The 17,749-nt window shown below is 36.7% G+C and overlaps 1 protein-coding gene across 1 annotated transcript in view; it reads right to left on the bottom strand.

Moving 5' to 3' along the window:
* CFAP47 (cilia and flagella associated protein 47) overlaps nucleotides 1–17,749 on the bottom strand; it is a 347,912-nt gene that overhangs the window by 264,754 nt on the left and 65,409 nt on the right. The window contains exons 27-32 of the mRNA XM_074860922.1: nucleotides 16,571–16,671; nucleotides 14,276–14,404; nucleotides 11,490–11,718; nucleotides 10,468–10,677; nucleotides 5,553–5,646; nucleotides 4,840–4,977 (exon numbers count right to left, since the gene is read on the bottom strand). Coding sequence (XP_074717023.1) covers nucleotides 4,840–4,977; nucleotides 5,553–5,646; nucleotides 10,468–10,677; nucleotides 11,490–11,718; nucleotides 14,276–14,404; nucleotides 16,571–16,671 — 901 coding nt within the window. The remainder of the gene's footprint in view (nucleotides 1–4,839; nucleotides 4,978–5,552; nucleotides 5,647–10,467; nucleotides 10,678–11,489; nucleotides 11,719–14,275; nucleotides 14,405–16,570; nucleotides 16,672–17,749) is intronic.

Below are 17,749 nucleotides of genomic sequence, written 5' to 3'. Positions count from 1 at the left end.
TTTGAACAAAAAGGTATGGAAGAGAGAACAGAACTTTGAGTGTTAAGTAACTAGTTCCAACGTAAAGTCATGTTATCTTAAAGAGTTCCACTTATGCTTTATTATATTGAATTGAATACCATATTAGCCAAACTGCATAAGGCTACCACAAAAAAAGTAGATGTATAATTCCTAAGACATTAGCAGGAGAGACAGAGAAGATGAATGTGATGTTATAAGGCTGTAAAAATGTATTATTACAGGATAGAAAGATGAAGGAACAAGGAATGAGAAGCTGAAACATGCTTCTCATGGATGAAATTAAACTAGAATGATGAAGAGCACATCTTCACAACAGGTTTAAGCTGCTCTAAACCTGAACTTTTTCATATCCTCAGCAACCATATGTTCTATCCCGTTCTTGTGTCTACACAAATGCCCAGAGAGATGAAAGATCTATTTGGAAGCACCACCCTACTCCAGCAGTTCTAGCATAAGGAAAGGGGCAGAAAAATGCAGCCATAAAAACTTGTTTTTCCCCACCAAGATAGGTTCTTTCAGTAGTAACCCACACCTATATTACTGTAAATTCATGACGATTGCTTTGGTCTCAGATATTGGAAAGGTTACAAAGTTTATCTAAAAAGATTGCATTTTACATGCGCACATGGAAGAAAATGGTAAAAAGGATTGAAAAGTATTAAAACTTTTAGAGCAAAGTTGAGGCACCAGCCACCTGAACCACTGCCACCTGAAAACCAATAATCGTAACAACCTTTTCAGAAGAAAAAAAAAAAGGCCACAGGTTGAAGCAAGCACTTACTACACAACTTTATCTTCCACATCCTACCTTATATTTTGCTTTACATTTTAAGCCTTTCAAAGCAAGATTTCCTTCATCAGAACATAACCAATAAACCTCCAATTTTTTCCCTGTATCTTCTCATCTTCTTCCTAACCACAGACATTCGGTGAACCATTCTGCTACCCTACAATAAACAACTTCACATCCATGCATATAAAAAACTAAAAGGAAAAAAAACACTAACCAAAGAAAACCCACAAACCTTCTCCTTTAAGCCAAAAATTCAATAAAGATATTTGTATTCTCCACAACAACCTGATATTTTGTATCAAATATCAGCTGTTTGATTTCATATTCTATAATCTTATCTTTGAAGGAGCAAATTAATAACAACAGCCAAACCCAGTTGTGAACAGTCTAGCCATTCACTGATAATATTCAGAAAATAAAGTGTGCTGATTTTGGCTGGGATACTGTTAATTTTCTTCATAGTACCTAGTATGGGGCTATGTTTTGGACTGGTGCTGGAAACAGTATTGATAATTCAGGGATGTTTTAGTTATTGCTGAGCAGTGCTTACACAGAGTCAAGGCCTTTCCTGCCTCTCACCCCACCCCACCAGCAGCAGGCTGGGGGAGCATAAGAAGCTGGGAGGGGACACAGCTGGGACAGCTGACCCCAACAGACCAAAGGGATATCCCATGCAGTATGACATCATGCTCAGCACATAAAGCTCAGGTAAGAAGGAGGAAGAAGCAGGGAACCTTCAAAGTGATGGCATTTGTCTTCCCAAGTCACCATTACACGAGGGAGCCCTGCTGAACACATGCCTGTCAATGGGAAGTGGTGAATGAATTCCTTGTTCTGCTTTGCTTGCGTGTGTGACGTTTGCTTTACCTATTAAACTGTCTTCATCTCAATCCAAGTTTTCTCATTTTTACTCTTCTGATTCTCTCCCCCATCCCACCAGGGGGAAGTGAATGAGCATCTGTGTGGGGCTTAGTTGCTGGCTGGGGTTAAACTACAATCTATGCAGAGAAAATATTTTGCTTAGACTAATTAGGTAATGTTTTCATATTACCTAATTATACTAAATTATTCACAAGATTTATCTGAATGTGGTATACAAACATCATTTCTTCATTGGTTTGATTTATTAAGTTTAAACAAAATCTCATCAGACCCCATTTCTAACAATTCAAAAAATAAAGTTGATATCCTACAGAAATGATCAAATTAAAAATTCATTTTTTATTTTTGGTTTGAAGATGTCTTTAAACTGTTACTGTAAGAAGTACTAGAAATTTTCTTAAGTACCAAATTGCAATTATTAATACTTTGATCAAAATTGAACTTAACTTCTCTTTTACCTAGACATCAATAATATCTTATCAAAATAAAAGTCATAACTGTTTTAATAGCTGACACTTTTTGATAATACACATGTGAATTTTTAAAGTATATTCCCAATATACCTGTGGTGGGTTGACCTTGGCTAGCTGCCAGGTGTCCACTAAGCCGCTCTATCACTACCCCTCCTCAACTGGACAGCAGGACAAAAATATGACAAAAGGCTCATTGGTTGAGATAAGGACAGGGATATCACTCAGCAATTACTGTCATGGGCAAAACAGACTTGACTTGGGGAAGTTAATTAAGCTTATTGCCTATCTAAATCAGAGTAAGGTAAAGAGAAACAAGAACAATCTTAAAACACCTTCCCTCCATCCCTCCCCCTTCTTCCCAGGCCCAACTTCACTCCCGATTTTCTCTACCTCCTCCCCCTCAGCAGCACAGGGGGATGGAGAATGGGAGTTGTGGACAGTTCATCACACATTGTCTCTCTGCCACTCCTCCCTCCTCATGCTCCTTCCCTGCTCCAGCGTGAGGTCCCACCTGTAGGAGATAGTCCTTCACAAACTTCTCCAATGTGGGTCCTTCCCACGGGCTGCATTTCTTCACAAGCTGCTCCAGCGTGGGTCCTTTCCATGGGGTGCAGTCCTTCAGGAACAGACTGCTCCAGCATGGGTCCCCTACAGTGTCACAGGTCCTGTCAGAAAACCTGCTCCTGAGTGGGCTTCTCTCTCCATGGGGTCACAGGTCCTGCCAGCAGCTTGCTCCAGCACGGGGTCACAGTCTCCTTCAGGCACATCCACCTCCTCCAACATGGGGACCTCCACGGGCTGCAGGGGCACAGCCTGCCTCACCATGGTCTTCACCACAGGCTGCAGAGTAATCTCTGCTCCAGAGCCTGGAGCACCTTCTCCCCCTCCTTCTTCACTGACCTTGGTGCCTGCAGGGCTGTTTATCTCTCATATTCTCACTCCTCTCTCTGGCTGCTGTTGCGCAGCAGGTTTTTCCCCTTCTTAAATATGTTATCACAGAGGCACTACATCAGGTTCAACTTGGAGCCGGCTGGCATTGGCTCTATCAGACATGGGGCAGCCTCTGGCATCTTCTCACAGAAGCCACCCCTGTAGCCCCCCGTTGCCAAACCCTTGCCACATAAGCCCAATACAATACCTGATTGAATCAAGTCATTCCAAGTCACCTATTTTTTAGAGTTTCAGCTCATCAGGAAAAAAAAAAAAATTAAAACCAAACCAAACCAACACACATACATACTGTTAATTTGGGGGGTTTTCTTCTCTGTGCTAGTCTGTCACATAGCTATGAATAGTTCAGCAAACTGAAAGAATAGCGAAGTGACTTGCTTTCTGGTTCACTATGATTGCCTTTTTGCACATCCATGTTCCCATGTGCTTTTAGGGTCATCTGTCTCAGCCCATCTATACATATTGTTCATTGTCTGTTCCTCTCTCACCTATTTTTCTCATTGTTTTATTTTAGATCATCTGTACATCTTTGCTACATGCCTTCTTTAACATAATTTTTGTCATTCTTTATTATGCTTTTACAGTAAAGAATCACTTAACCACAGAAAACTTGCGGTTAGAAGGTACCTCTGGAGATCGTCTCATCCAAACCTCCTGCTCAAAGCAGAATCAGCTAGAGTAGGTTGCCAGGATCATGTTCAGTTGAGTTTTGGATATCTCCAAGGATGGAAAGTCCACAACCCCTCTGGGTAACCTGTTCCATTGTGTGACCATCCTCATAGTAAAAAAAAGTTTCTTATGTTTAAATGGGATTTCCTGTATATCAGTTTGTGCCTACTGTCTTTCACCATGTCACTGGGCACTATCGAGAAGAGTCTGGCGCTGTCTTTACACCCTCCCATCAGCTATTTACACACATTGATAAGATTCCCCTTGAATCTTCTCTTCTCCTGACTGAACAGACCCAGCTCTCTGTCTCTCCCTGTCTGACAGATGCTCTTAAAAATTTTTTGGCATCCTTCACTGGAGTCACATTCCAGTATGTCCGTGTCTGTCCTATACTGGGAATATTTATATTTTTCATTTATTTTCCATCCCTTTGAATATAAATAAGTAAATATTTATTTTTAGGCAGACAAAAGGTACTGATCATTGGTGAGCACATCAGATTTACTTTGGAAAACATGATTTAGACATCCAAAATTTAATCTAACATCAGTAAAAATAAAATTGAATAAAATTTGAGAAGTCCGTACTGACCAGTTCGTTATATCTTAAAAGGAATAGGTATCATATAAAAATGCTTACCTGTTTAAAAATTCCATTCTAATGTAAGATAATAAATACCACGGCTATGTATATGTCTAGTCAACTAAGTATTTCCAGTGAAAAGTGTTTCTAAGCAGAGTAACAAAAAGGCATGTCAGAGTTTTCTTTATTTGTAATAACATTTCTGTAACATTTAATTCTAGAAAATGTAGACTGTTCTAACATAGCATTTCCTGTTTGAAACATATTAACACACTGCTAAAGTTTCAGAACTAAGAAAATGAAAATGTTCTCATTTTTTTCTTCTCTGTTAGACAGAAATGAAACACTTAAAAGTATTAAGATAAGTTTGGAAAAAATAAATTGAATATAGCACAGATCCTTTTCCAAAGAAAAGTTTTCTGCCACCAGTTCTTCAGAATTTCAGTAGTAAATGTATCTACAATTTACCTTGTACATCTGCAGTAGCACATCTGTCCAAGCTCGTTTGCTCATTGTCTCAAATACGCTGTCCTCCAGAATGAATAGATGCTTGTCATTAAATATGTCTGAGTTTTTCACATCTCTTTTCAACTCAGTTGTGTGGCCCTTCAGATAAAGGAATGGGATTTATTTTTGATATTCATTTCAGCAGTTTGGACAGCAAATTCACAGGACAATAATGAATCAATGGCATAGATGACTGATGAAGTCTACTATAGTGCAACAGTGTCCAGCACTAGAGCCATTTACAGTTTGACGTTATTTTAGGAATAAGAAGCACAATACAGAATTGGCAGGAGTTGAAAGCAGCAATCAGAACGAAGACATAACAGATTTTTTTTTTAACTGTTAAAATGAGTAGAAATCAGTAAAATTAATTCTACTTTGAGAAAACATATCTGTTGGAAATTAATTGAAGGTATCAGCAGTACTGGAAGGAATGGAAGCAAAACACCAGGGGAGGAGAATGTAAACGTTGGTGTCAGCTTAAATTTCTGATCAATCTCATGCATATGCTTAAGTTTATGCAATCCAAAATAGTCACCACAGTAAGAATACTCATGGTCCACAGAGTACTTCCATTAGTCTTCAAAGAATTGACAGTAAGCACGTGGTCTGTATTAAAAAAAGAACAAGAAATGAAACAAAACTAAAACGCACGCACAAAAAAACGAACCTACCTTCAGTACAGTTTGTACTTTAATCCATTTCTTATAATCATCAGGTTCAAGCAGAAATTCTGGCATAACATGAGGAAGATATGCGCCTTGGCTTCTGAAATTGTAAAGCAGAAAAAGTTAATAGACAAGATAACTCTTTTTAAGAGCATTCCAAGTTTATCAACTTGCTCAACTTATGCGTAAGCTCTTCTGAGTTCTGCGTATACTTTGGACTGATGATCCAGTTCTATTAGTTGTTTTAGATAGCTTCTATTTATGAAGTTCAACTTCAATTCCTATGCCTACAATTAAATGCTAAAAGCACATACAACTCTGGACAGACTAGCTTCTTTACGAGAACTGCACTTCCATAAAGGATTTATAGTAGCACAAAGCAGCAAAACACATAATGTCCATTTCCATATGAAAGACAAAAGACCAGTGTTATATAACATTAGTAGAATTAAAACTTGAGGACGCTTTTATCTTTCTGCAGTTCTGATATTGAAAGTCTTCTGGGTGTAAGCAAAGGTATTTCAAAACTGTTGTTAATTGTTAAACTGACCTGCAATCTGTTCTCAAGTGACTAATAAATGCAATAGGAAAAGTAATTGCAGTAACAAAACACAACTTCATTAGACTGAATGCCAAAAAAGCTAACTTCCAAGTGAAGAAAGACTATTCTTTATCTCAAATGACAGTTTAAACAAATGTCAATGGAAAGGGGGAGAAATAATGAAAAATTCTTAAGTTTATTTTTCTCAGAGGAGCAGCAAAGCTTCCTGATTTTTAGGTCAGAGAGATTATCCTAGCATATCTAGATTTATATTATTCTTTGTGTTTTTAACATGGCTAATCTGGATAATAATCAGATAAACTTTTCTTGTTATATAACCAGTCTCTCATTCAAACTAATTGATCATACTTTTCCAATACCATACACTCCAAATTCAATTTACTTTGTACATTAAAAGTCATACATCACAGTTTGAAATTAAGATCATAACAACTTATTTTTCCTCCCACAGAATTAAATTTTGCTGGTAACAGCACATTTTTTGTCTCCATATTTTACATAGTGACACTATCTTCTCAGATTATTGATATTTCATGTTTCACACAATTATCTAGCATGTTTTTTAAAACACAGATATTTTAATCAAGTACTCAAGATAGCATCAAGTTAGTAGTCTGGTCCTAAACTCATCATGTCTGAAATGCCCATTTTCCATTAAGTCATAGACTCTGTCCCATGAAATCCCTTTAAAACTTCAGTTCTTCACAAATTATAAATACAACATTCATCTTTTCAGGTATCTTATCCTTCTTTCAATGTTTTTACTTGGTAGATATATGGGGATAGGTGTTATCTACAATTTTCATCCTCAGAAAAGCTATATACAACATTACATGTCATCATAGTAAAGATGGGTTCTCACAATTAACTGCATTTTGGTGTTGAGGAACACTGTCTTTAAAAAATTCCTCCTCATTAAGGTCAATATTTAACATGATACCAGTTCTCCAAGATCAGTATTTTCACACTGTTAAAATGTTTTTCCTTAAGACACACAGCTTGCAACAAATTAGTTAGTTGTATTGTAAAATACCCAACCTTTTCTTTTACTGCTGTGGTAAAGCACCAAGGAAACCTTCTGAGGGAAGGAAAATAAAACTGATACTTGGAACATTGCTTGAAACAGTGAGCAACATCCACCTGCTTTAGCAAGTGGAAAACTGGAAAGATGAATTATACTTTATTTGAACCATGTTGACCAGAAAGCAGCAGTTAGGGGAAGAAAGCTGAGAAATGTATGTTTCTATTCTCAGAGTGCTCTCCTGGGCTTCTTCAGGAGGGAATCTGCACATTCCACAAATCACAATGAGCATGCAGGGATAGCAGATCACAGATGAAATACTCATACCTAGGCTGGCTCTAGATGTCTTACCATCATTACAGTCATGCCAGCAGTGCAGATATTGGACATTTTTGTACTATGATCTATAAACACTCTTAAATAAAAACCTGTGAAGAAATGCAAATATTCTAGGTGATCCTAAAATGCACGAGTAGGAAAATAATATCCATAAATCAGGAACAATGAAGAAATCTGATAGGATTCACACTAACGAGAAGAGGCAGAAAGTGACAGGATGTGGTAAAGCTAAGTGCATACTGAGCACAGTTTAATCATTTATCATCAAATAAATATAAGCACAGGAGTCCAGCTAGAACTGCTTTTCATTGGAAACCTGTATCGTTTTGCTAGGATTGTTATGAATTACTACTTCATTTCCAATATTCAGACCTCATCAGTCATAGATGTATCTCTGTACAGAGGTGATGAACATAGCCTAGACCAGTTGGCTGCTGCTCCAATTCTGCTCTGAATATATCAGGGAGTTCAAGCTCAGTAAGGCTTTTATTAAAATTTACCTATTATATAGCTTTCCAAATTGCCCTAAGAAACTACCTTAGAAACACTTAAGTATTTCTTTCCAGCTGCTGTTACACTTAGCAAAAGAAGTTGTGATCCTTTTACCCCACTACGCATCATCCTTTTAAAGTAGGCAACTAGTATCATATATGCTAGTTTCAAGATGTCTAGATTCCCTGGAAAATCTCCATGGGAAGACTGGACATAAGAGCCATAAACATCAAACAGTGACTTACAGAAGAGATATTCAAATATTTGAAGCTAGACAGAAGAAATATCAGTCCTAAAAGACCAAAATGAAAGTCTATACTAATTTGAGTTAGGGCTGTAAAATCCCACACTGAAGGGTGAAAGGCTCCAAAAGGCACATCAGCTCCACCCTTAAAAAGCAGCTGTACACTTGTGTCTCTCTTGATAGGAACTGAGCAGAACCAATCCAGCTGTCTATACAGGATTAATGAAACTTTAACTGTTAACAAGGGTAACAGGGTTCAAAAGCATGTCTTGACTGCTCTCCTAGGAGCTGTGTTGAGTATTAGCTTAACACTAGACCTAAGACAGCAGCAACAAAAAACGTTTTCCTTGGGTTGGAAGCAAAAAAGCTTTTTGACACTCTGACCTCAGAAAAATATCAATATAAGAAAATATAAGAAATAATATATAATATTATAAATAATAAATAATAAATAAGAAAATCTCTTGAATCTACTTAGACAACCATTCAGCATCATATCATGATATCATACTGTGCTCAGTTTTGGGCCCCTCACTACAAGACAGACATTGAGGTGCTGAAGCATGACCAAAGAAGGGCAACAGAGCTGGTGAAGCATCTAGAGCGCAAGTCTTGTGAGGAGCCGCTGAGGGAACTGGGGTTGTTTAACCTGGAGAAAAGGAGGCTCAGGGGAGACCTTATCACTCTCTACAACTACCTGAAAGGAGGTTGTAGCGAGGTGGGTGTAGTCTCTTCTCCCAAGTAACAAGTGATAGGACAAGAGGAAATGGCTTCAAGTTGCACCATAGGAGGTTTAGTTTGGCTATTAGGAAAAATTTCTTGAGTGAAAGGGTTGTCAAGCATTGGAACAGGCTGCCCAGGGAAGCGGTTGAGTCCCCATCCCTGGAGGTGTTTAAGAGACATGTAGATGTGGTGCTTAGGGACATGGTTTAGTGGTGGACTTAGCAGTGTTAGGTTTACAGTTGGACTCAATGATATTAAGGGTCTTTTCCAACCTAAATGATTCCATGATTTTATATTGTCTTGCTGTCTGGAAAGATGCAACATTCCTTCAGAAGAAGGATCACCAGGGTGGTATTAGGGGGAGTTTTCAATTGATACGATGGCAAGACATTCTTCAGCAGTTCACTGCCTAACGACTCTAGCCTTTAAGATACAATGGGAAAATATGATGGGATGTATCCATTCATTCCTTTATTACCAAATGGATGTTGAAGTTGTGAATACCACAGGAATCTGTAAGCATTTTCCTTCATTACTGAAGAAAGGCAAAGATATTGTTCTGCCACTGCTGCAATGGTTCCTCCAAATCATCTGCCACTTTATTACCTATGATGCAAAGAAGAATGCTATTCTGCCTCTCTTGAAAAACAAATGACATGGTTAAAAGTTGCAAACAAAGGTCCAGTGTTGTTGGAGGAGTGTGCATTGGTCTCATTATGAGCTCAGATACAGCTACATCCGTGTCCATTATTCTCAGATGAAAAGCTTATATTTAGAACAGTATGTAAATGACAGGTTTTAAATGGCTTTACAGCCTCCTGAACACTAGGTGAGGATGCTAAAAAGAAGCAGAGATGCTGTGTTTCTGGACTTCTGATGAGTTCTAAGAACTCATGACATTAGACTTTCTCTGAAGTTAATTTTCTTCTCTGTTTCACAGCAGCAACAGGATGAAGAAGAATGTATTAACCTTTTTTGATTTGCACCAGCTTTGACAGTTGTTCCATAATATGTGACAAGATAAGATTATCTATGAAGGTAGCTAATAGCTAAATCTGTTCAGCAGCAGAGGTAGTGATTCCATTTCTTGGCATATTATTAATATGAAAGACTAACAGATTACAAAGTAAGTCTACAAAATTTTGGTAAAGCCAGTAATTACAGGAAAAAGAGACAAAGAGCATCAGTGTAATGGCAAGATCATTAATGACAAACCTGATCTGACTATCTACTGAGTCTGTCAAAGGGAAGAGGTTGAGAGTCATCTTTCATAATGAAGGGAGCAGAGTTCCTGTGGAATTCCTGTGTTGGATATAACTTTACCAAAGGACACCTCAATTACTGTAAACTGCAGAAGATAACCTTGGTGAAAATTGATTAAAGTTTATAATACATAAATCTTAGATCACAAAAGCTACAGTATAAAGGAAACCCTAAATCTGCTGTATATCATTCAGTCGGAATTATGTTTGAACTATGTTAATAAAAAAAGTGGAAAGAAAAGATGTATGCATGCATACTTTATCATATACGTACTTACTTAAGGAAAGCAAGTAATGTAGAATACTGCCAGTGGAGCTGTAACATTCGTTCAACTGGATCAAGGGACAATGACTGGCTCGATGTAATACCTGGTAACAATTGTCCACTCAGATGGAATAACATGTCATAAAAAGTCTTAGTATCTTTGCCAAGGTTTTTTTTAAAAACCTTTTCTTGTGAAGAGGTCATCTGGGCTTTACACACATCACTAAGAGAGAAAAAGCTTCTGATATTATTTTTTTAAATGCACAAAATGAGCTAACATTATATATATCACGATGATAAATTTAATAAACGATGAAGTAAAAACAGCAGCAAGAAGACTGAAAAGTAGAGCATTTTTTTCTCATACAGAACTTTCATAATAACATAAGAATTTTGAACTACATGGAATATTTAATAAGTATATGTGAAATATTTAATAAATAAATTTGTGTTTGTTACTGCTTTCTGCCAAACATAACTTTGATTTCTATCAGGTTTATAAAGGCCTATGTGTTTGTTTCCCAGGACACTGGCTTCTTCATATTTAGTAGCAAGCTAGAAAAGATCAACTAAGAGATGCCACTAAGACTGATATATTTCCAGGGTATTTGCAACTGTTAATTATGAAATTCACTTTCCCATCTGTTTCTTATCTTTAGAGTACGAGGAGGAAAAAAAAGACACATTGTTAAAACACTTATCTATGCCTCCAAAGAAGGGACAATAGCTAGAACTGTGTTCATGCTGGAAGAAGAATCTATTTCAGTTAAGAGGGTGACATAGTTTGAACTGCATATTTAACATACGCTACATTATGATACATCAGAGCATCATAGTTGGAAATATATTTTAGAAAATGAAAAATAACACCTGAATGACATTTTCATGTAAACAGCACATAGATGCTACAATTTTAATGTACAACTGTGCATTAGAGTGTGTTTATATTCCTCAGATCATATCCACACTACTTTAGTATATATGTGAACATTTTATTAGGCAGACATAAGTTAGCTCTAAGCAGATATGAATTACCGTCTTAGTGAATATGGTATTGAAATGGGATTTTGTCCCTTAGACCAGCCAAAGAGAGTGAACCAATTCTTAACAGCAGTTAGGGTTTTCTGAAAGAAGATGTACTCCTCTTTATCTTCATCAGGAAAAAATGATAATTCAAATTTATCTTCTCTCCCATCACTTTGACTGTCAGTTTCACTCTCTTCACTCATCTCATGACTCTTACTACTTTTGAGAGTATCTGACTCTGAAAGATACACAAAAAAAATCCAGAAAGTTTCCTTATTTCCCTATTTTTGTCTAGTACAGAAACATTTTTTTTTAAACACACAACTGTTTTCAGAAAACAAAAAACTGTCAGACAACGAATGATTAACTTACTTCGGGAGTAAACAATTTAAGTCACATCTACATGACTTGGGAATAAAACAAATTATATTCTTGGAATCTAATTTCACTTAAAGAAAAAATTATTACCCAATCAGAAAAAATAAATTCAGGAATGGCTTACAAAACCACAGACAGCAATCTTGAAGAAACAGTCTTGCATACTGTTCCAGTAGGTATAGTTTTACCAGCTGGTCAATGCTAATTCCCCATCTCAATCACATAGCACGGCTCAGTAACTAACTTTTCTTGAAACAGTTTATCAGGTATTGTATAGGTATAATGAAGCCTATACCCCAGTCTATAAGCCTTTGGACTTTTCTCCCCTCTGTTAGGCCTTCTCTTTCCTAAATTCTGACCGGTCGAGACATATATTTTCACAACTACTAGTTGTTAACAACATCAACAAAAATATTATTGCATAAAAGATAACCAAGAAAACAAACAAGAATTTTCTTCATAGCACAAATAACTTAGATCATTCCATCCTTGAGGGTTGAAGTGCTAAGGCTTGGACAATAAGCCCAAGCCAGAGTTGACCTATAGATGAATCCTGTACATTTTGTAACTGATAACCATTGTGCTAATAGGTATTATACTAAGTTATAGCAAACCAACTGTTCTGATGTAAAAGGTGGGAATACTGAAGCCTGAGCAACAGGCCCTGAACTGAAACTGCTAACCCAGTGTGTAGTCATTAGTGAAATATGCATAGAAAATGTAGCTTAAACATCATAAAACATGTCTATCCTGAATGTATCCTTATATTTCTTTATGTGTGAGCAAGATAACAAGGCCACAGAAACAGTTGTCTGGCCTTGTGACCTTGCTCATAAATTAACTAGATAAGCAGGGAAACTCCCTTAGCTTCTCCCTTAAGCCCTGGCCAGGCTCTGGGGGGAACCTAACGTGAGATGAAAACCAGACATTTCCGCTTAAAACAAAGGTGTCAGCTATTCTGGCTTACTGATTTTTAGGTATATAAGGCTGGGCCCGCTCACAGCGACTTTGGATGCCTCACCTACGGGTGGACGCACCGCGTAGGATTTCCCACTTGCAGGGAAAGGTTCTCCAAATCCTCGCTGTAACCGGGGCTTCCCAGCGACTGCGGATCTGGATGATGGTAAAGTATGCAAGTGGTGATGTATCTTTCTTAATCACTATTCTCTCTCTCTCAGGTAGTAATGATTTGATGCATTACCCTGTATTTTCCTATTTGTTTAAGTGCACTATTCTGTCTTTTCTTACTGTATGTTTTCTGTATTATTCTGTTACGTTATTTAGTTATTTCTAGTAAATACACCTGCTCTTTTCACTCTGGTGTCTGAGTTTAATTGATATCCCTGATCAGCAAAACAAGGGTGTATTTTAATAGCAATGTTGCAGTTTCAGGGTTTCACGAAATGATGCAAAAATAAAACTAACTATACCTTAGACAGTGAATAAAAAAATCTTGTTTGGATGTGAGAAAAACCAATGCAATATGGAGAAGAGAGACTCACCCTTTATAAGATCATCATGCAGTCAGATCTGAGTTTGTGCAGTTCTGCCAGGTGACAAGATTATTTTCCCCATCTTGTCACTGCCACCTTTGCCAGAGGTTATTGCCTTTTCAGATCTGAAACTGAGTTGCTCTTTTGAACTCTTCTTACATCACTCCATTAAAAATGAATCATGTTGGTAAAGAGCTACTATTTAATCTGTTTAACTATCCCTATTTGTCTTGGCAATACCTTAGAGAATGATCACACAAACTTCATCAGATCTGCAAGAGTGGATTCCTAACAGTGATGAAACAGCAGCAGTAACTTCCACTATTCTAACTTCCTAGAGAGAAGATATCAACAGCCTCAGATACCAGTCACCTGACAACCTTACAGGAGATCTATTACTCTTAGTTCATATGGAACAGCACCTTAACTGAGCCCCACTGACAATAGTTTTTATACTTTACTTCACAAATGTAATCAAAATGTCGAAGTCTAACCTGAATGTACAACTAAACCTTTGCAGAATATAGCATATTTACAGAGTATATATGGTTGGTTAGTTCACGACTACAGAAAATGCCCTTCTTATCAACTAATCCCTTAGGTTTGTTCAGTAGTTATTCTTCTGCTGGCTCTTCCATGGACATGTAGGACCTTGCAAACAGGACCCTGACATTTTTGTTGGTTTTTTGTTTGTTTGGTTTTGGGTTTGGTTTGTTTGGGGTTTTTTTAAATAGCTTGACTGATTTCACTTCCGCTTAGTCTGCTAAAAGGAAGGAGAGTTTCTTCTGCTGCTATACTCTAGACCAGGTTTCCCATGGTGTCACAGGAGAGGACAGCCTCTGGAGTATTCATTGACCATACGTGCAGAAGCATTTAAGCAGTTGTAAGAATTCAAGGTGTTTAAAGTGACCAGTCACACTATACCTGACAGAGAATCTTCATAGGTTGAGTCAGTGGTTGTACCAAAGGAACTTGAGGAAATACTAGGGGAAAGTGATTGTGGAGTACAACATGGATGCAGAACAACTTCTCCACTACTGCAGTCTTTACTGTCTATAAAACAAGAGTACAAGCTACAGTTGACAAAACATATTTCATTGTCTGTGCTCTAACAGTTTATAAATGGATAACTGCTTCTATATTTTTCTATTTCATGCTTCAATTAATCAAATAACAGTTCCCAGTTTAATTCATAATGAAAATCTCAGTTTGGTCATTAGACTGGGGACAAAAAAAAAACCCTACCTGCATATTTTCTTCCATTAACTGTGTGTTTTACAGGATGGGTCTTCACACTTGCTGAAAAGCACCTATCAGAACAGTGCTAATTCAAGAATTGCAAGTCATGAACAAAATATTCTTAAGGAATTTTTGATCACAACTCTGTAATGAGTCTCAGCATACCATTATCAAGCTCTTTCAAACTCAACACCACAAATTTAGAAACAAAAGTCGAAAGTATGCTTTATCAATCCATCAGTTCTGTCAGAACATATGTTCTGACATTCTCATGCTGACCTACAACAGGATTAGAGGACCATCTTCTAGCTACCTCTGATGTCAGTCTTCAGAACAAGAGTAGAAGAGGAACCCAGTGTAGTTTCTAGAGAATTAAACACACCAGTAAGAGAAGGAAGAACTCTGTATGATGATCTTTAACTTCTGATTGCTGGTACTGTTATTCATATGGTTTGGAGCAAATAACACGGGAGTATGGTGTCACATATGTGGAAGCAAAGCCTTCGTGAATAACTTTCAAAGCCACTGTGTTGTACAGATATGGTTTGGTCACATTAAACAGCATTCCACACCAAAATAATCTATACAAAACCACATAAAATAGACTCAAGGAATTTAGCATTAGTGACTTGCTTCAAAACTGATACAAACTGATAGTGTGAACAAATGAATATGTAATTGATACGGGACAGAAATATCCCATTATTAAATAGGATATTAGTCCTTATAAAATCATAACTCCGTTTTTGGCTTAATCCTCAAGGGAGACCTACATATCTTCAAAAGACAAGCCTGAAAAAATGATCTATTGGTCACAAAAAAAAAAGATCACACACATTTACAAGAGATAATATTTTTCCCCCTTTCCTATCTTCATTTAACTGTGTTATAATCCATGAATTATATTGCACCTATATGTATCTTCTATATGAAAAAAAAAATTAAAAAATCATTAACTGTCTTCTTGCTAATCCCTTTTCAACTTCACAAGTACCAACTCTCTTTTCTCTTAGGTAGTCTGAGTAACACACTTTAAGTTAATGCAGTCTTAGAATGTACAGTCTTCAAAGCTAAATCTATTTCAGACCTAAGGAATGACTTGCTTACCTGAAAAAACTTGTTTATTTTTCATCAAAATATATCAGATCCTAACAACTATAAAAAATGTATATTTATTTACCTCATATTTGAACCTTCTTTGAGCCAGAGGTTGGACTAGGTGACCCCCAGAAATTCCTTCTGACCTGAATTATACAGTGATCCTAATCTCTTCCCATAAAGAGACTACAGATCACTGAGGCAGGTAGGAAGCTGGGGGGGGTGGGGGGGGGGGGGGGGGAATGGGGGGGCAGGCAGGAGGCAGGCAAAGATGGGGCTGGGGTGGGGGACACAGGCATAAATGTAGAGACAGAGAGGCAGGCAGGGAGACACACTGAAGGGAAAAATATTTCTAATCTCTGATCAGAGGCTTTTATTAGACTTTAAAATATGGCTATGGTCACCAGCCTTCAAGGACAGTAATTAAAAAAACCTGAAAACTATTCCCAACAGCAAACAATGATCGCCTTTTATCATAACATCATGTGGCTTTCTTCTCTTTTTATTTCTTCAAAACAAAGCCAACTGTTGTCCTAGGTATTATTGATGATAACTCTCTATCAATATAATTTAAATTATGTTAATTTATTCTCTATTTTTTGGGCTGTTTCCTCTACTCATACTTTAAAATTTTCACAAAACATTCTGTAATATTTAGGCTTGTCCAATATTTTTCAATAAACATTAGCTAATCATCTATATAAGTTTTCCTCATTTTCAACAAGAAAACAGAAACTATTAAACTTTTAAAAATGTAAAAGTATCCCCTGGTAATTAATGAGGAAAAATGCTATCTTGATGATAACATCCCTGTTATCACACTGAAAACACTGATAATACTATAAGACATAATATTTAAGAGTTAGAACGTGGACTGCTTACCGCTTCTCAGGCTAATTTGTTGATCAGAGTGGTGAAATGCCAAATACGGGTATAAAGTAAGAAGGCAATTCTCTGCTGTTGCAGCAACTTGAATTGAGAACCTGTTCAAAACAAAATACAAAAGTGATAGTTTTCTATTTAGCCATGGTAATCAAGATATTTCAGCACAAGAATAAAAGACAGAATGGAGGTTGTCTGGACAACTTTTCTCTTCTATTCTGGTTCAATAGGAGAGTACACAGATGGGACTGCACATGCTGAAATGGTGACGTTTAGTACAGTATTTCCATTTCATAGTTTTACTATGAGCATGGATACATCATTAATCTGAAAGTCCAAGAGTTAGCAGAGATTTCATGAAATAAATGAACTCTGTCTCTCTGAAATGAAAAAACAATTAAAATTACAGTTGACATTTGTGAGTGTCCTAAACATAACTCCTAACTTGCTAAATATATCCTATAACTTTTGACAGGGCAAGTTTTCATGAAAAGCAGCTTCTATCTTGATTTAACATTTATACTACAAAACTTCACAGACATCTCAAAATAAATGTTTAAAATAAATAGATTCAATTTAAAAACAATGAGATATTGACTGCAATTGCTAGAATGTAATAGAAATTGATGTACATGCTCCAATGTTCACTAGAGTGTCTGTACTGTCAACAGCTAAAATATGGCTGCTACAGACCTTTTTTAGCCAAGTTTAACAATCAACCTTTTAATCCTTTTTTCGTACATCACCTCAATCTCTTGGGGTGCAGTCAACAAACAAATTACTGGCATCAGTGGATCCCTGCCATCTGTACATATGTTCTTAGCTCATTGCAACTCACAGGCAATTCAACTGAGCTTAGTCCTATATTATTACGTAACTGGTTTTTACTCCACATTAACACATTAACAAACATTAATATTAACTATTTTGACTAAGCTGTCAAAAATACAAAGGAAAATGTATTTTAATAATCCAAACAGCATGTTGATATCCATTTTGCTTTAGCATATTGAGAATTATGCATACGGAAAATATACCTTGCATAAAATATTTTTTATATAGCACAAATATAGCACAAGACCTTTCAGATTAATTTATATGACATAATTAGCTTCTACTGCTTTGCTAGAGAATAACAATCAAGGAAAACAAAAATGTTTTAAAAGTAACAGAAAGCAG

The sequence above is a fragment of the Strix uralensis genome, chromosome 2 (assembly GCF_047716275.1).
Source record: "Strix uralensis isolate ZFMK-TIS-50842 chromosome 2, bStrUra1, whole genome shotgun sequence".
NCBI classification, from domain to species: domain Eukaryota; kingdom Metazoa; phylum Chordata; class Aves; order Strigiformes; family Strigidae; genus Strix; species Strix uralensis.
The sequence above is the reverse complement of the archived record's forward strand: the minus strand, read 5'-3'. Positions and strand labels throughout refer to the sequence as shown.